A 23082-nucleotide genomic window follows, 5' to 3' on the forward strand; every position below is an offset into this window, starting at 1 on the left:
GGGGTGGGGGGGGGGGGGGGGGGGGGGGGGGGGGGGGGGGGGGCTCTTGGGATCTGATAGGGGTCACAAGGTGATAAGTCTGCTCAGGAAGGAACTTATGGAGTTAAAAGCAGATCAGGGAGTCCTTTGAAGGAGGTTTTTCTTTCCTTTACGGTCCCTAGATGCCCTCATTTTCACACATATATGAACACAAATATTGAGTGTACACACATGCACATTGCTGTAAAATACACTGTGTCCCGGTCAAGAGATCATTTCTTGGGGTGACACTTACAGGAGAGAAGTGATTTGTTACTTCTACATTATGATTTTGTTATTTGCTGCTTTAATAGGTTTCTTAGATGCCATTAACTGATCAGTTTGATCTAATACAGAGTCCCGCACATGGCATGCAGGAAAAAAATAGTAGGCTAAATCGTGCGAACGATTTTGTTCCCTCGATTTATAAATTGTGCGCACGATTTATAAATTGAGCGAACGAATTAGTAAATTGTGCGCACGATTTAGCAAATCGAGGGAAAGAAATAGTAATCGTGTGCACGTTTTAGTACATTGAGGGAACGAATTAGTAAATCGTGCGCATGATTTATTTTTTCTTGCATGTCATGTGCGGGGCTCCGTAATCTAACATAGTTTTACATAAAATATTAAGATTAGCTTATGAAAGTTGATGCATTTTGGTGACTCTGTAATACGATGGGATTGCACATCCGTTTTTCTCATTGGGATGTTTTTATGTCGTCAATTATATCATTACATGCATATATTTATTTGAATAATTTAAATACTTACCTTGATACAATTGTATTTATACATATTTTGGATTATTTTTATCATTTGTTTTCATTTGAATTTTTATGAATGTTTTAGTAGTTTTGTGTGTGCGCGTTTCCATATAGTTTTTATTATTATTATTTATATATATATTTTCAATTTTAGTTATTTTAGTACATCAAGTTAAACTAAATAAAAAAGTTGTAATGTAACTAGCTGAAAGTTTTTTCATATTTTATTTTACTTCAGTTGGCTATAATAACCCTGGTATAGACTTTCCAATTGACAGCGTTTCCTTATTTTTTTTTTCTTTCTATTTTTATTTTATTAAATGTATTGTTTTATTTTATCTGTTTGTTTTTTTTAAACATTACTTGAATAGGAAGATTTGACTTGGTCTTGATATTCTACATCTTTGACATTAGGGGCAGTATAGTTTTTACCTCAAGGTTTAAAGATGAAGTATATAATCTTACAATTCTCACCAAGTACTGCAGTCAAAATGTGGATTAACATGAGTGCATCGCTCTACAGTTGAGAATTTGGCGAGATTGTTGTTGGTAAATGCAAACTTGACTTCCTTTCCAACAGGTTAGCCTGGTAGGCCACTACCTTGTTTACATTATCTTTTTAGATATTAGCAAACTTTTACTGGCTGGATTGTTTCTGGAGGAGGCAATTGGAGTTATTGGAAGTAATAATTATTTTGCTAGTTAGTCAAAACTAAGAGACTGTACACTGAGAAGGTGTGCAGAAGAAGTAACAAAAGAGTTACAGCTTTCCAGGCCTCAGAAATATAGATATCTTTGGAATCCAAGTCATATTAGAGAACGAATCCCACTAGTGTGTCTTTGAAATTGTAATTGTTGATGAGCTGTAATCATGTGGAATCCCCTGTCATATTCCTTCTAGATCACTGGATGGTCACACGTAGTTAGATGCTCTGATGTGTAGTTTCAGCACACTAGGTCTTTTATTATGATCTACTGTATAATTCTGAGCACACGCCTAAATGTGCTTCAGCAGTGGAGCGATGCTGTTTTTATGAGCACCAACCAGAGCAACAATTGGCCACAATAAGGAACGGACAGGCATGACTGCCATTTTATATTCAACTTTATGTCAGAAAAGACTTTAGATGGTTTGTCTCTTTACGTTCTGAGATGTCATAATGAAGTGTAAATTGACATGAAGTAGGCTACCGATTCTGGTTTCCACAGGGGAAGCTTAACTTATTCATATTGGGAATATTTGTGTGCAAGTGAAAGAAACCTCAGTGGCTTTGCGGAACGTGTCTTACGTGTCTGAAATGAAGTGCAGGCAAACACAAACGATTAATCGAATGTACGTTTTATATTCACAAAGAACTTCAAACTGCTTAGAAGGCAATTTCCCGAGCGCTGTGATGGACAGCTTATTTTGGCGTGGCTAAGATGGTGTAGATATAAGGAAATGAATGGCACATCTGTTCTGCTCCTAATGCGGCTGATGAAGACAGACGCTTCACGGCCACTCTTGATTCTAATTAACATGCTAATTGGAAATTCAAAGACAAACAATGGGAGGTGTGCAAGTTACTTTTTGCTGTGGCCTCTCTTTTGTGCTGTTCTAGAGCGAGAGACAAGCGGAAATGAAGCTTTTGTTTTGGCCGATTTCTAATGCAATGGGTTGAGTATTGAAATCGTTGCTGTCGACTGGAGACAGATTTAAATAATTGCGAGACAATTTAAGAAATAAATTAGGGCTGCACGATAAATCGCATGTGATATTTAACGCGCATCTTGTCAGTAAAGCCGGTTCTGTAATCAGCGGTAAATCTCCATCACCTGCGGACTTTCACATGGAGCAGCATTAACTACACAGAGCCGTTGTTCACTGACTAGCTGCGCAAAACCACAATCATATTTTGCGCAGCTTGTTGGTGAACAACGGCTCTGTGTAGTTTATGCTGCTAAATGTGAAATCCCACACATGATGGAGATTTACCGCTGATTACAGAATGGCTTTACTGACAAGATAAATATATGCGATTTATCGTGCAGCCCTAAAATAAATGAAAGAGGGTTACATCAGAATGAACATCTGACATTATGAGTTGGCATTCGAATGTAATAGTAACGCAATATGGCAGACAGGTCACATTTTCAAGATGGAAAAAAAAAAAGTTAGTTACCCAGCTAACGTTAAAGTTCATGTAACTTTGGACTCAAAAAGCAAATTACGTAGCATAGAATCGAACAGATATTTATCCCTTTTGAAACGTCACAAAATAAAAATAACAGTTACACAATGAAAGATCTTAATGACTGGTAAAATAATTACTGGAAGCACCAGGATTTCACGTTTTAACTGAGGCATGAATTAGTAAATACTCTCACCCTTTTGATGTCCTCTTCTCTAGTAACCGCAGTGTTGCCAACTTCTATATCGTAGCGTGCAGGAGTTGAGCGCGAGAATTGAAGAGTGCTAAATGTCGCGACAAGTCCCAAGATGTCCGCTGCTGATGACGAAATGACATCACACGCACGCGCTACGCGATGTAGTCGCCTAATCATGTGTGTTCTTAAAGCAAACAGTTTTAAATTAATAGATGCGTACATTATATAATCATATGTCAGAGTCAACATGGTGTAAATAACTCGTTAAAAAGGCTGTATTTATTACAGTTGACTGAGTACCAAAACTGGATTTCAAAACTTGTGCAACAGTTTTCTTCTATAAAAAAAAAAGAATATATATACTGTATACATGATCTCCTGTAGCATTTACTGCATAATCATATTCCTAGAATATATAGGAAAATGCAAAAACACTCTTAGATTCTACTGTAAAATTTACAGCAATTATTTAGCATGTTCCCACAATTCATAGCAAAATACAGTAATGCTGTAAATTTCAAAATACAGTGGTCTATTGTAAATATTTACTGTAAAAATTACAGCAATTCTTTACAGTGTACTTATACTATATTGACTGGGTTAAATAGAATTGCATTTCTAAAAAGAGACTAAAATACCAATTTTCATTGACTAAAACTAGACTAAATGTCATCAGTTTTCGTCGACTAAAACTAGACGAAAATAGTTATGGATAATTCTGACTAAAGTAAGACTAAAATGCTCAGACTTTTAGTTGACTGAAACTTGACTAGACTAAAAAGAGTATGAACGTGACTAAAACTAATAAAAACTAAAATGACAGCTTCACACAAAGACTAGACTAAAACTAAAATTAAAACAGGCCGCCAAAAACAACACTACTTTACAGCTGAATTATTTTATTTTATTTTTGTCTTGGGGTGAAATATATGTACGCTACTTTTTTTTTTACATTTAAAATGTACATTAAAGTACATGTGACTGAAAAAACATTTTATTTATTTTTTCTTAAGATTCATTAGTTACATTTTCTTTTGTGACTATTTCAGGTATTATAATTTTATTTTATTTGATTTTACTTTTTATTTGATTTTTGTCGTAAGATGAAATGTAGATCTTTAAACAAAATGACTGTTCCAGGTATTAAAAATGATTTTATATTTTATTTTATTTTAGTTTAGTTCTCTCTTGACAGTTGCCGGTAATGTTTAAATGCAGACTAAACCAGATCAGTTCTACAGTGTCAGGGCAGCACTGGACACATTGACCATCAGGACACAATTCTTTCATTTGTTTTCTTCAGCAATATGAAAGTAGCAAAAATGTCATTTTTGATTTGTGTTTCAGCAGATTTAGCATGCTTAAAAAAAACATAATGCATTATAGACCCCATCATGACCATGACTGCTGCTTCCAGATTTAGTTCTGAGAGCTGTGTTTACTAAAAAATAGAATGAAGCAGAGTGGAGGAGGGGAGGAATGTGAATTCTTCTCCTCAGCTCAATATGTTTGGTTCAGCATATGGTACCAGTGTCAAGCCAAACAGCATTCTGGATACATAACTATGGAGGTCTTTTTGAAGTTGTATACAGATTATCCCGAATATTTGATGTATAGATGTAAATGTACATTTTAAGCTTATAAATTTATGTGTAGTTGTCGTGTCGAAGTTTTTGAATGTTGACTATTCCAGTTCTTTGGAATCAGTTCTGTGGGTTGAGCAAATTGTGTAAAGATAGTTTTGTTTGCCAATCATGTACAAATTGATTGAGTAAAGCTGTAAATATGTCTATGCTTATAGACCTGGTATTAAAATCTTATTTATTGAGTCATTTGCATCACAAAGAACTTGGGTTTTGGGGTTTGAACAGAAAAGCTAATGGTATGGTGAAGTCAATATGGTGTCTATACACAAACAGACAGACTCAAGTAAATGTGTGAGTTCTATGTGTTTGTATGCTTGGTGTTAAATGTTCATAAACTGTCCTTTAACATTGCTAAAATTGTACAAATGTTTAAAATGTGCAAACATGTATTTTGACAGCTTGAATGCTTCCAACACAAGCTAGCCAAAAGTCTCATGATGGTCACGACCTTGAGATTCTGTGAATGGACTCAGCGAGGTGTTTGTTGAGATGCTGCCATCTCAGCATAACGCAGGCTAAAAGTGGCATTTCACTAAATGCATCAACAGAAGTGCTAGCTAGTGTGGCCCAAGTCATTAAACAGACATTTGAATTCTCCTGAAAATCATTCAAGCACTCAATTATGACGTTAAAATGTTGAAACAGTAGCACTGTTTGTTAGAGAGCTCTAGCGACAGCGTGAACGGAAGGACAGACAGTGGTCACACTTCCCCGAGCTCTAAGTGCTCTCCAATGACTTCCTTTTGTTTTGCCTGTCTGCCTTTTATTCTCCGTAAATGATGCCAATCTTTATTCACGGCCCTGACAAGATGCTTCCCAGTCATCTGGCCCATTCTGACCCCCTTTATATTAAACAGGCCCCTTCACCTCCCCGCATCCCAAATTAACCCCCTGTCAGTGCCCAACAATGGAAGTGGGCATGGCTCCAGTCTGATTTATCCCACACTTCGCCATGATGGGGGGCATCTGCCACACCCCCAGCCCGGTCCTCCCTTTCTAAACCAGGCGTAGAGGAGAGCTGTCACTACATCTTCCAGAAAAGCGACATGCACTGATTGGGGAATTAGTTTAGTCAATGACTGTATGTAGAGCTAAATAGGGTGTGTGTCAGTGACTTTGTGTGTATTTGCAGTTGGGTCGGCCTAGTTCTGCCCATGCACTGCAAGAGGGCACACATTGTCACTCCTCAGAAATACACATAGACGATCAGGGCTAACTGCACCTCTTTAGGCCTGTTAAGAGAAGGAACACGCCATATTTAGGACTTGCACTCTTGGGATTCTCCAATGGATTAATGGCTAATAATTGATTAACACCTCGGAGTTTGAAGTGCTTTCTTGACATGATAATGCATTTTGGAGATTGCATTTGCAGACCTTTCAAAAGTCACTGTCTGCAGAGCCTAGTACTGCTCATCTTTTGGTATCAGGGATACTGGGGTGCTACCATGTTGCCGTTGGCCCAATATTCTTTGCTCGAGGTCTCAGAGTCTCTGTTACTTTCAACAGACACGGATACTCAGGAGGGGACTAGCAGTAGGGCCACAGAGGCCCCCACTGCAGAACACGATGACGACAACTCTCTGGGCTATACAGGTACTGCTTCTTATTTCTTACCTAAAAATACTGCTTTGTATTTACCATGGAAGAGCTTCTCTCAAATATATTATTTAAATAACATATATTGTAGGTGTCATTCCATCTCTTCCATGAACTTTTGACATTTTTGTAAGATAAATGAGGGGTTGCCTGGTGATAACATGAAGTTTTTATGTAGATATGACCCATTTCTGATCCAATCATTGCAGGTTCTTCTGTAGATTCTCTTATTCCGCTTGGGTTTCCATGAACTTTGCACAACCTTCACCTTAAGTCTGTCAGTGCATCTGAATTGAGTGACATTTTTCCATTTATAATCTGTTTATATTCTTTACAAATGTTATTTAAGTCAAGCTGTGGAAATTGGACACCCTTTCTATGTTATTTTCGGGAGATAAGCCTGGAACGTTCTGATGCTTATGACCCATAGGTGTAGAGTCAGCCAGAACCTCAATTTCCAGATTAAATGCACTCAGATGAGATGAGTCAATCGGTGAGAGAAGATCCCTGACCCTTTTTGCTTAAGTGGAAATAGAGTTCACCTTCTAGGGGCCCTGGGGGCCAGAGAAGAGAATCTCCTGCAGTGTGTGTGGTGTTATGTTTGGAGAAAGCTTGCTAACATTCTGACCTTCACTAGAGAAACAATTAGATAAGTGAAAAGGCGGCTTTGGCTTCGTGGGTGATCCAGTGGAAGATGAGAATAGCTGGTATAGAGCATAGAGAATGACACTACAGCCTCAAGAAAGCACTGTTTCACAATCTCACAAGGACAGAGATACTGCCTGCCTGACTGTGGTAGAAAAAAGGTACAGTTAGAGTATTGTTGTGGACATTTTTTTATATCTTTTAGTTCTTCCATTGACTTAGTCTTCCCCAACTCATAATACAGTTACAGAGCTAGAGGTTTATAATGTTACGTATTGTCAGAAAACACAGCAAACTCTTTTTATGTTTCTTCAGTTACGTTTAAAAGGAACTTAGCTTCAAAAATGAGCATCAAAGATGCATCATGTTGGCTTCATTTTGTATAACTGTGTGTGAAGGCAAACAAATCTCTTGTGAGAGCACTGACAGGCTGTTAATTCCAACTTTTTGGAACAGAGACTGAAAGAAGAATGTTTGTCCAGACATCTTTGGCATTTCACATGTATGTCATGAAAGCTTTCCGTATCTCTTACCCTTATTGAAGATTGAATCTTTGAAATAGAATGAAAAGCAATGTATTGGGTGGTATGATAAAGCATTTCATCTGTTTGTGAAATGTAGTCTTCATGCATCTTGTTGCAAAATGCTTTACATACTGTCATGCGGTTCCAAATGCACCTGGTTGTCTGGGAGTGACAGTCTGAGACTGAATTAGTCCCGTCTCCTGTGCATCCTCGTTATGGAGTCCTGCTCAGGCCTTAGAGTCGTGACCTTGAAGGCCCCACAATCATTAGTATGACTGCCTTCCTAATGCCTTGCATTATTAGGGCCATGGTTTCTGCTTCAAGGACGTGCAAATGCAAATCTCCCACACGTTCAGGGTTAAATTTTTCCACCCTTTGTGGAACACAAGCACTCTTACAATGGATTTATCCACAAAGCATATTCACCACAAAGCGTTTGCTTCTCCCCAGGGTGGAAAACATGGAAAATTCGGGTCCTTCCTTTAGGTCCGATCCCACTTTGGATGTAATTACCTCCACCACAGTCAACCAGGGGGTTTCTCCACAAGAGAGGATGTGGGCTCTTCTTATATTCATTTTCCCCATCCAATCTCTTTTCATTACAAATTCTGGAGCTTAACTCGCCCCGTGTCCCAGGAAATAGGGCCATCAGGCTAAACTCTCAATGCTGAACCAGGCTAATTCGGTCAAGAGTGACTGGAGTGCTGCGGAGAATGAAAGGAGCAGACAAGTTGGAGATAAGAAGCTGGTTGTGTTGAGGTTCTCATTATTCTGCAACACGTCTGTTTGGCACGGGATAAAGAATTTAAATTTGTTTATTATTGCAGCTGAGATTAGTATGGGTGAAGGAATACAAAATTGTCTCGTCGTTGCCAAGTGCTAGCTAAGCGCCATTTGGTACACAAAATTAAACGGCTTTCAAAATTCCAAAGAAGTAGTCATTTTTAAGCTTGAGTCGTAAATGGCATGCACTTTCCTGAAGGAAAAAAAAAGACGAGAGGGAAAAAGAAAGTTCCGCGACCCCCTTTTTGTGTTGAGTCTGGAGGTCCATATGGTCCCCTCATGACTGTCAAATGAGTTTGCACACGATTGGCAAATTTGAAAAGAAAAAGAAAAACTTGGTTCCAAACCAGCATATTCAGAAATGCTGACATGTAGCTTAGAAAAATTCTGATCCGACTAGCCATTCGGTAGCAATGCTATATTTAATTAAATTTCCACAGAAATGACTACCTCCATCAGTTTATTTGAATACGGCAGAAAATCACCCCAAAAAAATCCTTGAATAACTCAACAGTAATTTAAAGCTCTCCAAACTTCCCAAACAAGGGGGTGGCTGGAGAACTTTCAGCAGTGCCAGTTGCCACAGGCAAAGTTATGAAAGTGCATCCAAACAATTGCACATTTTACATTTACACTGTATTTCTCCCACATGCTGTTTTGCCATGGAGGAGTGAATGTGTTCAGTCATCACAAGCTGGACTCTCTGCTCGCTGGGGCATGAGAGTACACGGAGGGTGAAAGTTCTCGCTGAGTGTCATAAATCTGCATGGCACCTGCTCCCCCGCACTTCTTTGCCGTGTGTTGTGAGGTCAGTGGCACCACATAAGCTGTACATCATATTTATAGTGCTCATCATGGCAACCTGCATGTTTTGGCAGCTGACAGCAGCAGGGAGACAGAAAGAACCCTTGTGGTGTTTCTGTCGGAGGAAGGACATGCTTTTAACTGCAGAGGACGTGAGATAGGGAATGTAAGAAGTTTGGGAGGTTGAACGTTGGAGCATGTGGGAAGCAGAGTGAGGTGAAAATGAACTTTTTTGGCCATTACTGCAGAGATCCGTCTTACATGTGAGTTCCAGGTGTTAGATCATGTCAAACATGTTGTAAATCCACCCGTTTGTGGTGCAGATAAATCCACTTCAGAGAAATATATGAATTCACACACGCAGTAGCAGATGTTTTTGTACGCCAATGTGATTTGGAAAGTAAATGCTCAAGAATGTCAGCTTCTCCGTAAATCAGAACGAAGCACTGTATGCATTCCTGAATAAATCAAAACAAATTGAAATGCAGGGTTTTCAATATATTTGTTTCTCCATTTGGGTCATTCTAACCAGTCAAAAGCCATATTAGCTCCACTCTGTTAGAATGAAAATTTTAGACTCCATTTGAGACTCAGTTTTCTGGTGTTGAATTAAATACTGCATCTTGGCTTCTTGGGTTTTTGCAAGCTGGAAAATGGGTGGAGGCATCTGTCGAGCATCACACCTTTGCAAAGGCCAACCAAATTATAGATGCACAACTCTTGTGCATTGAAGTGTGATGACATTCTTCCTTTTGTCCCAAAGATTGGCAGTTAGTTCCACTTTTTTTTGTTGGTGCTGTAAGACCCTGTGTTTGTATAAAGGGTAATATGAGAGCAATCAGCAAAAGTGCCACTTATTCTTTCTGCATAGTCATGTTTTAATCATTACTCAGGATACATAAGCCTTGATTGAGGAATATCCAGTTGTCCTTGCTGCAGTAAAACGTTCCCCAAGTTTGTTCCCGCTCCTGCTCTGCGGGGCTGCGTTAATAATTGAGCGGGACTGCTGGTGAGGGTCTTGTCCAACAGCTTGCGAAGCACCGATTGGTCGAATCCCCCGTTGTGAAGGTGGGGAGGGCACATGGAAGCCAAAGACAAAGGCACTACTTGGCTCAGTTTCTCTTAGACCGCTTCTCATTTCATTTAAGCCTCTCCAACCAGTAAACCAATTAAGCATGAAAACACAATGCATCTTGTTCTTGCCAGTCTGAATAAAGGATATGGGAAGAGCAGGGGGACATGCTTCTTTCTGATGAGGGTAATTAGAGATTGAGACAAGCTGAAAAGTCCCATAGTCATCTGAATCACCATTGTTTTATTGTTAATGTATCTGGATCCTGTCGGCCTGTTACTCCTGGTGCACTCATGCATGGCATTGTGCAAATTAGATGTCGTGGAGGTAGGCTCAATGTCAGCATATGTTAAACCACATAACCAGTTCAATCTGGTTGTTTCACCAATACACAGGTGAGACACAAATTTGAATGTTGTGCATTTTTAATTGCGATCTTCACCACTCTCATGCCTCTCCCAGTCAGTTGCTAGTCTCTGTCTCTTGAAAAGATACTGGGTGCTAAAGGGGATTCAGCCTACGCAGGCGAACAGAAATGCAACAGCCAGTTTACCCGCTAGCCAAGCTTTTGTGTCTCCCAATTGTGGCGTAATGCAAAGCTCTTGTGTTCTTTTGCACTTCCCTCATTTTGCCGTCATTTTTTTATGTTAGTTGTGGCAAGGTTCTGCATGGAGGGCCTCTCAGAATGGCAAAACCGAAACAGATTTGTTCAGCTCACCCCCCAACCCATCCACCCCCATGTCTGAAAGCACAACACAGGGTTTGTAATGAATGAAGAGAATGTCCTTTTATGCTGTTTTTGTGCAATTCTAGTCCTCCATTCTTTGTGCGCTTTCCTGTAGGATGTATTTTAGCATTTTATTGTTTGCCCGAGAAATGTGTAGCTCTGTTGTGCCTCACTGTTCTATAACTATTTTTTTTGTCCTTTAAAATATTTCAGCATTGATTAAAAGCATTTTTTTTTGTTGTTAAACTTTTTTTGGTTGATGTTTTAATGTGAATCTGCGGTTGAACCGTATCCTGGTTGCAGCCCAGATGCCCCTCCGCAAGGCATTCTTTTCCAGTGAGAACACTTGCGCTGATGATGTCCTGAGAGATCACCTGAACCTAGCTTGGTTGTTTCTTAGCCAGGCTGACAAGTCATGGAAGTTTTCTGCTTGGAGGAATCTCTGGGAATGACAGGGCAGCACTTAGTGCCCAACAGTGTTTCCCAGCCGGTGTGGCCTTGTGTCAGAGGTCTAAGGGCAGAAGCTCAGCGACGTCCTCACAGGATTCACTCCTCATCTGAGGTCTGAACAGATTTGTCAGTGCCCGTATGGAGCTGCTCTGTATGCATTATGGCAGACAGGCAGCTGTGTGGTCTGCATTCCTGTACTTCACTCAGTTGATTTGCTGTCTTTCATTATAGTTGGGTTAACACGTTGACACTGCAGATGATTTGTGTCTTCCTGACAACTTTTTTTTGATGATCCCCGAGATGATCTCCCCCCCCTTTGTCCCCTCTTTTATGAGGAAAAAAAGTCACCGTAAGCTTTTTATGCGATTAGAAAAACATTTTCTCTAAAGACTTCAACCACAGTCATCTCACAATGGTTTAGAATAGGAAATTAGGTAAGAAACTCAATCCTGTTCTTTTGAGCATCTTATCTGTTTTCAGCACCTGGAGTGAAAAGGAAGCATCAGCATTGTATATTGAATTTTAAATGAAGTCTGTAAGTCTGTCAGTAAATAAACATGATTTAGCTCTCAAGGACAACATCTGAAAGTTTTTGGCAGGAATATTAGAGGATAATATTCGAATAGGGCAGCACTAACAGCCAACAGACAATTTTCTACGGTCTTCCTCACACTAAAAATGGACTTGCATTATCTAACTAAATACATAACTAAATTAGTTATTTTAAAAGGTTTCAGCTGGTTAATGCAGTGTTAACAAACAAATCTGCAAAACACCCCCTCAAATCTTGCCCAGGCTTTCCTGAATGAAATCCCAAGATGCACTACTACCCCCCGATGAGATAAAAATGTGACATTTTCCTCTTTCATGTTTGGAAAGCGAGGTTTTCTTCTCTCTATGGGGAGTATTGTTCTTAGAGAATGTTTTTGTTTTAGCCTGTGCTGTTTTGTTAGGTGATGCTGCTTGAAAAGGAGGCGTAAAATAGTCTTAGTCAGGGGGAAAGGGAATGTGTTTCTCTCTCGCTCGCTGCGTGTGTCAAACCCTCACCCCCATACCGATACAGCCCAGGGTTGATGAGGGGGTCCGTCCACGTTGAAAGAGACGCCCCAGCATGGAGTCCGAAAGGGACCCCTTTTTCTCTTACCCACACAGAAGCATTACAAGAATAGAGAGAACATCCACCAACACTTGCTTTGAATATCAAACGGAGAATTACAGCGCAAACAGGATAAAGGTTATTATGTGTAAGATATTGAAATCCAAAAAAGGGGAGTGGCCCTCGCTGACCATATTGTCTATAGTGTCTCTGTTTGCGCCTGGCTCATTAAAAAAGTTCCATCATGTGGTGAGATAAGAAATAAAGCGTCCATGACAGGGAATGAGGAGGTTTCATTTGGTTTTGGGAAAGACTGGGATTAAAAACTGGTCTTTTAAAATGTGTTTGGAGTTATAATACGTAATGGATTGTTTTTTTTGGATAACCCTTGGATCCCAGAAGGTCATCTAATGAAGGAAAGTTGGTGTGTTAAAGTAGATATTAATTTAGTAGAATCATTTAGCAAACTTGAAGATAATCGAATAAGTTCAGAAAGATTCCATCATGGAGGCCATCACTCTGGTTGTTTCTGTTTTGGCAATGTTTGTCATGATGGGCGTCCAACATGGAGGAACTCCAGGAGTCCCTCGTCATGCAAGCCTCAGGAACCCATCAAACCATTGGTGTAAGCGTCTACGAGGAAGCTCACTAGGAGCCCATCACGGCCCAAAGACACCTCGTCATCACAACAGCAAGGCGCATAAATGCTACCAGGTCTTCCAGAGTAAGTTCACAATAAATTCATGTGTCTGACACGAGGGTTAGTTTAGAATTGAATTATGCCTGGAGTTTTATGAGTTTGTATGCTGATTCAAAGTCGCTGTACAAACCATGTTTCTCAGAAATGTTGAGCTCTTGATGAGGGTTTAGCACTCAAAGGAACAATGTGTTAATTCAATGAGCTTAGTTTTTTTTGTTTTTTGTTTTTGTTTTTGAGGGTTTTGGAAACGCTACACAGGAGGTTTGATGTAGAGGGACAGGAGAATTGTAATTTGGCTGTCCTTCTGTGTTCTTAGTGGACAGGTAAAGGATGAATATTTGGCTCAGATGTTGGATGCACTCCTCTGTCTCCTCAACATAAAACTGCCATAGCCACTAGTATATTAGGCTGTTTGACACAACTCTGGACTGGTGAAGGACAGCAACTTTAGCTTGATGTGAATGGACTGTTGTTTTGTAGTTTAGGGCTGTGCCTGCATAGTGTTCTTGGGTTAATGTGGGGTTTTTATTTGGCATACTACCAGTGGAAAGATTAGACACGCTGCACTGAATTTGTTTCAGATGTTCAAATGTTAATATCTTTGTTTGTGAAGTTAAAAACCTTTGAATCTAAAGACTTGAATGCATTTTTAAATGGATAACTTGGAACAAAGAGTGTATTTTTGGTGAAGAGTCTAAAATACATTTTATTTTTGTCACTACATAATTCCCATGAAATTTGTGTTATTTCATAGTTTTAATAATTATTCTAAAATGTGGAAACTACTCAGAATAAAGAATGAGTAGATATATATCCAAAAAATTATTGTGTATATTGATGTGCCTCAGAGGAATATTTCTGGCTTTGCAAGATGGTACTCAGAATTGCATTTTGTCTGTTAGTATATTGGTTGTGGTGGATTATTTGTTTACATTTAATTTTGTGAATTCACTGGAGCTGAGGTGAATTTTGATGAGAAATGCATGTTGTGTGCAACAGCTTTGTGTAGATTTTAAGAGGGCCAGTGAAGGAAAACGAGGATAGAACCCTACTAGTTCCTAGGGTTAGGAACACATATGCAAGTGGACATTAATAATAATTATAATGGACTTTTAGATTTAAGATATGCAATTGAAAAGTCCCAAAAGTACGTCTTATTTATATCACTATACCTGTATATTCTCATATTCTAAAATATCTCTTTAAAATTGGCTGCAGTGTAGTGGAGACCAGCAGAAGGCGGTGTTGGGTTACGGATGGCGCTCCTGTCAGATGAACGTGGACAATCGCACATCCCTATACAGCCACTGCTTCGAAAGATCTTTTCTTTAGTAAAACAGAAACATCTATAAACCACAGCCTTTATAGAGGCATATGAGTTCAACAAAAGCAATTTTGTAGATAAAGACAAACACGCACACGAACCAATTTGAATCCGCCTTTCCAACAGATATGCATATAATCGTTAAATCCACGTAAACGCGTCGCCTTTTAACACAATTAAGAGCAAACTATTATGTTTCACCAAAGCGGGGAATGGCTTTTAAAATGTAAATCCATTAAAGTTTGATCAAACATACTCTTGCCTTGAGGGAACCGTTTCTTTCACAGGCGAAGCCGCGCTGAAGAGGTTAATAAGTGTTGCCAGATCTCACTAAAAAACTGTAACAGTGTAATTACTCGCTTTAATTCATTTAATTCAAACTTGCATAAAACACACTTGGAGTCTATATTATGTTAAAGTGCACCTTGAAATAAAGTGTCTTTTCAATTATATATATCCTTTTACAAAAAATAAATAAAAATTGCTCACATGGCTAATGTATGGAATTAATATGGAAATAAGAAGAAAAAGCAAGGGGTCATTGTTTTGTTTTTTTATACAGTGATTTAAATTTCTTTTTTTTCTTTTTTTTACTATATTTGTAAGGTTGTAATCATTCTATTAGATAGCTCATTTCTTTTACGTGTTAAATTACATTGTGATTTTTTTTCATCAAACAAATACAAGTTACTATTAGTTACTAATTGTTAGTCGTTTTACACATTTAAGAAATGCGAAGTGCACTCGTTTTATTAAAAGACTTTGTGAAAATGAAATCAGCTTAAAGTCGCTTATAAGCGGAACTGGCAACACTGAGGTTATGCTCCCTAGGAACAATCCATCGTTCAGTCCTTGGAGGGGGAGCCTGGGACATACCATGCTGTTTACTATTCATGCTGTTTGAATGAAGTACCGTTGTTTCAAATCCCCTCAGCCCGAAGTGACGGGGGACCTTAATGCATAGATCCAAATATTGAAACACTGAGGGGAAAAACTGAAAGAAGAGGGGAAAAACAATAGAGGGGAGATATTGGAATTACATTTGAATTTACAAAGCAATGGAATAGTGGAAGTGATCTACATCCAATGGACTTCAGTCAGAAAATTCTTCAGCATCAGCTTTTGCTGTTCCAATGGAACCTGAAGTTTCTGAGTTCGAAATGACTTATTCACGTTGTTTCTGAACGATGTGACACTGGTCGCTTTTCTAGGCTGGGGACCTTATTACATTGAAAACTTTGGAAAAGAGTTCCGAGTTCGTTTCTTTTCACTGGCTTTCTATGGGATCTTTTGGGATGCGATCAGCGGATACAAAGTGACCAGCTCTGCGCTTGCAGAATTATTATTCGTTGGAGGTCATTTCAAAACATTGCACGGTTTATTTAAACTTTTTATTTTATTTTTTTTCCCGATTGATTTCGAGCTTTTCATTCATTTTGGACTCATGGAGTGCGTGTTTGAATACAAATAAACAGGATTACTACCAGTTTAACGGGGACCTTTAATGAAAAAAAATAATCTGCAAATTTGCTGAACCCTCAAGTATTCTGGAAAACCGAAACATAATTGCATTAGGATATTATGAAGGATCAAAAACGCACAAAAATCTGATTTATTATTATTATTATTATTTTATTTTTGCGGATTACACACAGCTCTAAACGCGAATATTTGAACGATGACGGGCAGAGTTATTGGATTCGTGCTTTTTATCGCGGTTATACACGTTTGCACAGGTACGTACATTTAGTTGAATAACCTTTGAACGAGGACTTTCAGCACAGTTTCTTAAAAAAAACTTACTTTGTGGTTCAGTGAAATGGTGTGAACGCTTGACATTTGCGAGTCTTCCGATTCTGTGGTGAAAAGTTGTTAATATAGCCTATTTCTGTACCTGTTAATGTGTTTCTGTTTTGTATGTCTTAACTTTTCATTTTCAAATGCTCCTTACCTACTTGACGAAATTATCACGAAGTTATTTTAGTATACTGTATCCTCACATTTATCATGCTCTGCTAATGTACTGTAACTGCAAAGCATTATCTTGGCATGCTTGCTTAAGAATCATATCGTTTACTTTGCTTTAAGATCACGATGTTTCCACAGACTTTAGTGAAGCATATGAGAGCATTAGTGTAAGTATCATATAACTGTGCTTGAGGCGTAATTTTGATTTGCCATGGTATTTACAAATCTGTCATTGAGGAACTGCTAGCCAATTTTCATTACTTTTGAAAGTTTTTGTACAGGACAAGTGAACCATGAGAACGGTTTTGTCTTTCTTTATGATGCTCTCCTATGTGTTGCTCCAGTGATTATATGCTAAATCAAAACTAATGTAAATTTTACTTCAGTCAGCATTAGTTAGAAACAGCGCTTCCTTGGTTTTTGGCTGGAAAAGTCATGTAAATCTTTGGTTAGGAAGTGTGGAACCATGTAGAAATGTATTTTATAGTATTCTTGGTGCAAGCAGTGGTTTTAAGGTGTTAAAAATAATTTTGAAGTTCCACCTTTGAGGAACATTGTAGATCCTTGCTTCCTTAATGTGTTTTGTGGTTATGCTAAACCTGTTTGTCTTGTTCTTGTGAATAAGAAAATCATTTGTTGCCTTAACCAAGCATTTGGGCAAAGTTCACATTGGCACTTGAAGTTTATATAATTTTATTAGTCATCCTTCATTCCTTTTATCATATTATATATATATATATATATATATATATATATATATATATACATTCACCATTCTCATTGTCACCCTTTGACTTTCATTAATGATTAATCATTCAAGTCATAATTTTTTTTTTATTTGTATGCACTGACATTTGTTTCCGGTAGCTTGGTGTAAACCATCCCATAGCTGTGCTGAGATCACTGTCCCTTCTTCAGTTTCGAGCCTCTGGCAGGTCCGGGTGGAACTGCTCTGAGCAGAGATTTTGACAGAAACCTTAAGCCGAATGTAATAGACCTGCATAATCCTGGTTGACGTTGCCCCTGATCCTCTTTCTTCACAAATAACTGACTAAAGCGCTGCTAAAACAAACTCTGGGCCTTTTTATCTGCAAACCTAGTGACACTGTCACACATTTAACTGGATTCCTTTCTTTTTGGGTTTTCGGGCATGTCAGTATAGACCTGGTGCTCACTGCACTTAAGGAAACTTCCCTGTCAGGCAGGTCCCATTGACTGTGAATGGGTGTTTGCAGTGCTGCTTTAACACGATGGTTTAAAGAGACAGTCTGGTTTAGGAGGCTGTTATGACTTAAACCGTTGATTGCTTTATTTTATTGCTTTAGTTTGCTTTGTGATTATCCTTGAGCCTGAAGTAATTGTGTACAAGTTAAAACCTGGAAGAATATAGCTTTAAACTCAAGTGTGTCATTTTTTTTAAAAAGTACTTTTAAAATACTTCATTCAGCTTATATGCAGAGACAGCTACAATGTAAAAACTGATTTTTCAAAGTTTTAAATAAACAACAATTATTGGAGTGTTTTACAAGAAACTACTATTTCAGTCTTCCTACTCCAAAATTTCATGTTTAGTTCAGTGCTTGCTGATTCTTTGTAATTATTTGTGAAATTTACTAGCAATTTCCGATTGAAAATGGTTTATACACCTAATTTTTTCAGTGTATAAGTAAGCCGTTTCTCGGTTGATTTCCTGAAGAACTGTAAACATAATGGCAGTATTAAAGGGATAGTTCACCCTAAATTGAAAATTTGTTATCATTTACTTACCCTTATATTGTTCCTTATGTTGAACACGAGAAGATATTTTGAAGAATGTTGTTAACCAAACAGTTGCTGGTAGGCATTGACTTACATGGTATTTTTTCCACCCATACTGTGGAAGTCAATGGATAGCAGCTATTTGGTTACATTCTTCAAAATATCTCATTTTTTGTTCAACAGAAGAAAGAAACTCATTCTGGTTTGAAACACCTTGAAGGTGAGTAACTGATGAAAGAATTTTAATTTTTGGCTGAACTATCCCTCTAATTCATTCATTCATTCATAATTGCAGTTTTCTTGAGCATCCCAACCATTCATCATTGGCTCAACCAATGGCATGAGTTTGGGGGCGGGACTTATGGCAAACAAAACCTATTTGAAAATGTATTATTTTGTGTTTGGTGCATAAATGACACACTTCAGCTTAAAAATGGCTGTGGGACAAACTTTCTGTAATTGTGTTGTGCAGTTCTTCATACAGGGAGTGAGAGAGAGAATGAGAGTAACTAGATGGATTTACAACTGCAACTGAATAAATAAAACATAAGGCAGCAAATTACAGACTTTTGACGTCTACTCGTGATTACAGATGAAGTGATTGCTTGATTAATGTAATCAAGAATAAACCACTTAAATCATGTCTATCAGCGAGCTGAAACAGAGAGGAGGATTGTCGGATGAAGTTGTATTTCACGAGGGAAATTAAATTCGGGGGAAAATCATGGATCCCTTTCCCATGTGCCTTGCTTGTATTGAATTCCGATGGAGTTGCTCTGAGAATTAGCTGTGGGCTACACCACTGCTAAGAGGCATCTGCGCATTGAGGAAACAGTGTAGCGCTTTAACAAGCACCCATAGGGAGAAAGGTCAAGGGTTGCAGTTCAGACTTCACGGTAGGGTTCATCTTCTCTGAGAGATGGAGAAACACGAACTCTTCCCGGTTGTGTTCAGGTACAGAGCTCTGCATTGTAAAAGTATGTGCTATCATTAGATCTGAAGAGTACCGTGTCTTTTTAGACCAAGATTATAGGAAAAAGGAGTGTTTAGAATGGCTCTTGGCTTAGATCGCTATCTATTCAAAATGAAAATGAGCGGAGCTGGAACATACGGTGGTGATTAGACCGAACAATCTGTCATCTTGACTCAACGTTTGTTTATCTGTAATGCAAATGAAATTCACCGCATTATTGCACAACATTGCACTATTTTTAAGCTTTTCTAATGTGATCTTTAGCAGATTAATGTGAATTGCATGTGGTGAATTTAATATTCATTTAATATGTTTAAAATTTTATATTTTGACGCTTAAAAATGGTCAGACCATTTGAGACTTGACATTTGCATCGCATGTGAAACATTGGATTTAGATGTCGAATTTTCTGAAACCAAAAACAAATTGCATGTGGTTTTGTTTAAATTAATATGAATGTGAAATTCATCATGGTAATCAAGTGAACTTTGCATGTAAAACTATGCAAACACATGTGAAACATCGGGTTTACATTCCAAATGATCCAAAACCACTCAAGCGCATTATTCTCTCAAAAGTTGTTTTTAGGTTATTTGAGGCTTGACTTTTGCATGTGAATCAATAACATAGGTGAAACATTAGGCTTTTAGTGTCAAATGTTCTGAAACCACAAAAAATTTGGAATTTTGTATAAATTAATATGAATTTCGTGTGGTGATCTTAATATCAACCCTCTACATTGAGAGTAAATCACTCGCATGTGCGACTAAATCTTCACTCTGGGCGACTAAATGATGTCTAATATTAGCCCATTGCTAATAAATTCTCAGAATTTACTCGCCAGTGTGTGAGTTGGAGGCTAAGCATAAGTTTAGCTCAGATATATTTTCACTCGCCGAACACTCTCTGACTGAGCGCTTCAGAGTTTCACTCTCCGCCAAGCGATCTGTGCTGTTTTTCAGTTCATCTGAATGCATGTGCAACGCACCTGTATTTAACGTCCCATAAACACTAGTGTGAAGGCGCACGACTCGCCGTCGCTTTGTTTCACACACGCAGTGAGAGCGGGAGAGAGAGAATTGACGCGCTACCTATGCGCGCTACATGTAAATGATATTCTTTGTTGTATTTTGCTGTCAAAATAACGCAGTTCCTTTGGAATTCTTAAGCTTTTAAGAACTACCGCTTTCTCCGGTAGTGGGTGGAACTAATGCGCAAACGGCAATCTCATTGGCTGGCGCTCACGCTCACCTATTATCATCCCTGTTTTGATTTCAGCAAATCAGTTCGAGCGAACGCACACAACCTGATTAATATTCATGAATCCAGTAGCTCATTAATCCTTGGTGCGTTTTATATTGTTCTTATCAGTATTTTTGTTAGTTTTTCCCCAATTTTTAATTTTTTTACAGAAACACTGAATGACCAACAAAGCACCACCACCAGTCCGAAGTTCAGTTAAAATGACTAATATGCATTCATACATGGTTATCAAGTTTTAATTCTTATTACCAAAATTCTATCATTAAATAATATTGATTATCATATTATAATGCTTGACTGACATATTTATATATTTATAAAACTGTGCCATTTTACAAACAAACATATATATATATATATATCAGTCTGGCGAGTAAACTAAAAAGTGTACTAGCCAATGGCGATTCAATTGCCAAGGTGTTCTTGGAGGGCTGAATATGCATTTTAAATGTTTAAAGACTTTGCATATGCGTTAAGATAAAGTCAGCTATATAAATTCTCAACAAAATGTAGACCTTAAAAAAGAAATGAAGCTTGAACATTACATGTAAAACCATGTTAAAGGGGTCATATGATGCGATTTCAAGTTCTCCTTTCTCTTTGGAGTGTTACAAGCTGTTCGTGAATAGATAAGATCCCTAAAGTTACAAAGACTAAAGTCTCAAACCCAAAGAGATATTCTTTATAAAAGGTAACCCTTTAGGCGCCAGGGACTTTTGGAAAAATGCTGGATTTTGACATCAAGATTTCAAAAGCTTGTGGCTTGAAAGGGCTTAAAGATAGAGATCTACTGTAAATTAGAAAAATGTTGGGCATGACCGAAAGTGTATGTGGGGTGTAAATATACTCGTCTAATTTGCATATTATGACGTCATCAGGGTGCGGCCATCTTGAATTTCATAATATTCAGGAAATAGTAGATATTGAATTGATGTTTGAACTTATTTGCATGTTTGTTTGTTTTTTGTGTCTTTTTATCCTCATTCCAAATGATCAGAAAAGAGGAAACCAACAATAAAACAGGAGAAAGTACTAAATTATTACTATATTACTATACTATATAGTAGTAAAACGGATGTAAACAGTAGCCTACTTTTTGATCAGTTCATCGGTAATAGTCAGGAAATAATAGATATTGAATGGATGTTTGAACTTATTTAAAAAAATATATATATATTTTTTTGTCTTTTTAATAATTTAGATCTGATTAACGTGAATTTTATCATTAGTCTTCTGGTCTTCTCCACTAGATGTCACCCTTATTTACCTTGTGCGATGTTACAACAGAAAGCCTGTCATTCATTTAGTACTGTGATAGGCGTGATTCGCAATGCTCAGGTGAAATGCTTTAGTAATACTATAAATCTGCGGAAGCATTTGATATCAAGCATTAAGGCGCCATGATTTCCGCAATGAATGAAAGGCGGATGGCGCAGCGCAGTTTTGTTTACTACACACATAGCCTACTAAAGCGCGGATGACGCTCGAGGTGTTTTCAGCTTCTACCGTCTCACTATATGATGATATGAACACAAATGTCATCTCCAGCTGCTCTGAGAGTCACTTCATTAGCATTTTACCGTTTCATTTGAGAAAACTACCGTCATATCACATAGCCTACACAGCAGCTGCAAGTTCTTCATGGCAACCCGTCAAAATAAAAGTTTAGTTTAACGTTAAGAAACTGTCAGAATATATTACTATTTAGCAGTCTTAAGACTCAATGCTACTACTGCTAATAAATATTAATACATCTTTATTTTTAAAGGAATAATCACATCTGTTTTCTTTTTAATTTTAACAGTAAACTTCTGTTTTGCAGCACTTTGTTTGCCAAAAAATAAAAGGGTTTGATTTTCATTTGATTAGGATAAATTTAATTAATGTTTTATGCCTTCATCTGATTACCAGAAAAATTAAGAACATTTTGTAGGGCCCTATTATTGTTTAAAAAAGAACCCTATACAAAAAAAGCATGTGGTTCTTAATTTCTTTTTTATTAATTCACCATTTGTAAACTAATGTTTACTGTTCATTTTTTTAGAAATAATAGCATTTGTATTAAAACTATATTCACTGAATGTAATCAAAAAATCGAGAATCAAATTGAATCGAGAGCTTGCGAATCGAAATCGAATCAAATCGGGACATCTGAATTGATACCCAGCCCTATCAACACATGTGAAACATTGTGTTTACATGTCAAATGTTCCAAAACTACTCAAAAATCTGATGTGATTTTGAGTAAATTGCTGTTAAAATCATGTAGTGAACTTAACATGCTAATTTGCATTTAATGTGCTTAAAGATTTTGCATATGCATGAAGTGACAAACATGAAGGCAGATGTGCAGCTAATTATGTAAACAAAAGCTTTCATATAAATAATTGTATAAAAGATCTAAAAAAGTAAGTTCATGAGTAGATTAAAATAATTAATCCAATTTACCCCCCCCCCCGATCTAAATTTGGCTCACTAACATCATTTGTACAGTTATCAGAAACCAAGCAGAACATATTCTATGTTCCTGTGGCTTTGTTCACACTGTTTTCAGATATTTGAGGTCTGTGTAACAATAAAAGCCCTAACAGTATAATGT

At 37.7% G+C, this 23082-nt stretch overlaps 1 protein-coding gene across 1 annotated transcript in view; it reads left to right on the plus strand.

The window, feature by feature from the left end:
- Positions 1-23082, plus strand: part of LOC107559192 (roundabout homolog 1) — a 296974-nt gene that overhangs the window by 90316 nt on the left and 183576 nt on the right. Inside the window, exon 4 of the mRNA XM_016242952.1 lies at positions 6307-6393. Within this exon, the coding sequence (XP_016098438.1) occupies positions 6307-6393 (87 nt within the window). The remainder of the gene's footprint in view (positions 1-6306; positions 6394-23082) is intronic.

The sequence above is a fragment of the Sinocyclocheilus grahami genome, unplaced genomic scaffold (assembly GCF_001515645.1).
Source record: "Sinocyclocheilus grahami isolate Dianchi unplaced genomic scaffold, SAMN03320097.WGS_v1.1 scaffold677.1, whole genome shotgun sequence".
Classification (NCBI taxonomy): Eukaryota; Metazoa; Chordata; class Actinopteri; order Cypriniformes; family Cyprinidae; genus Sinocyclocheilus; species Sinocyclocheilus grahami.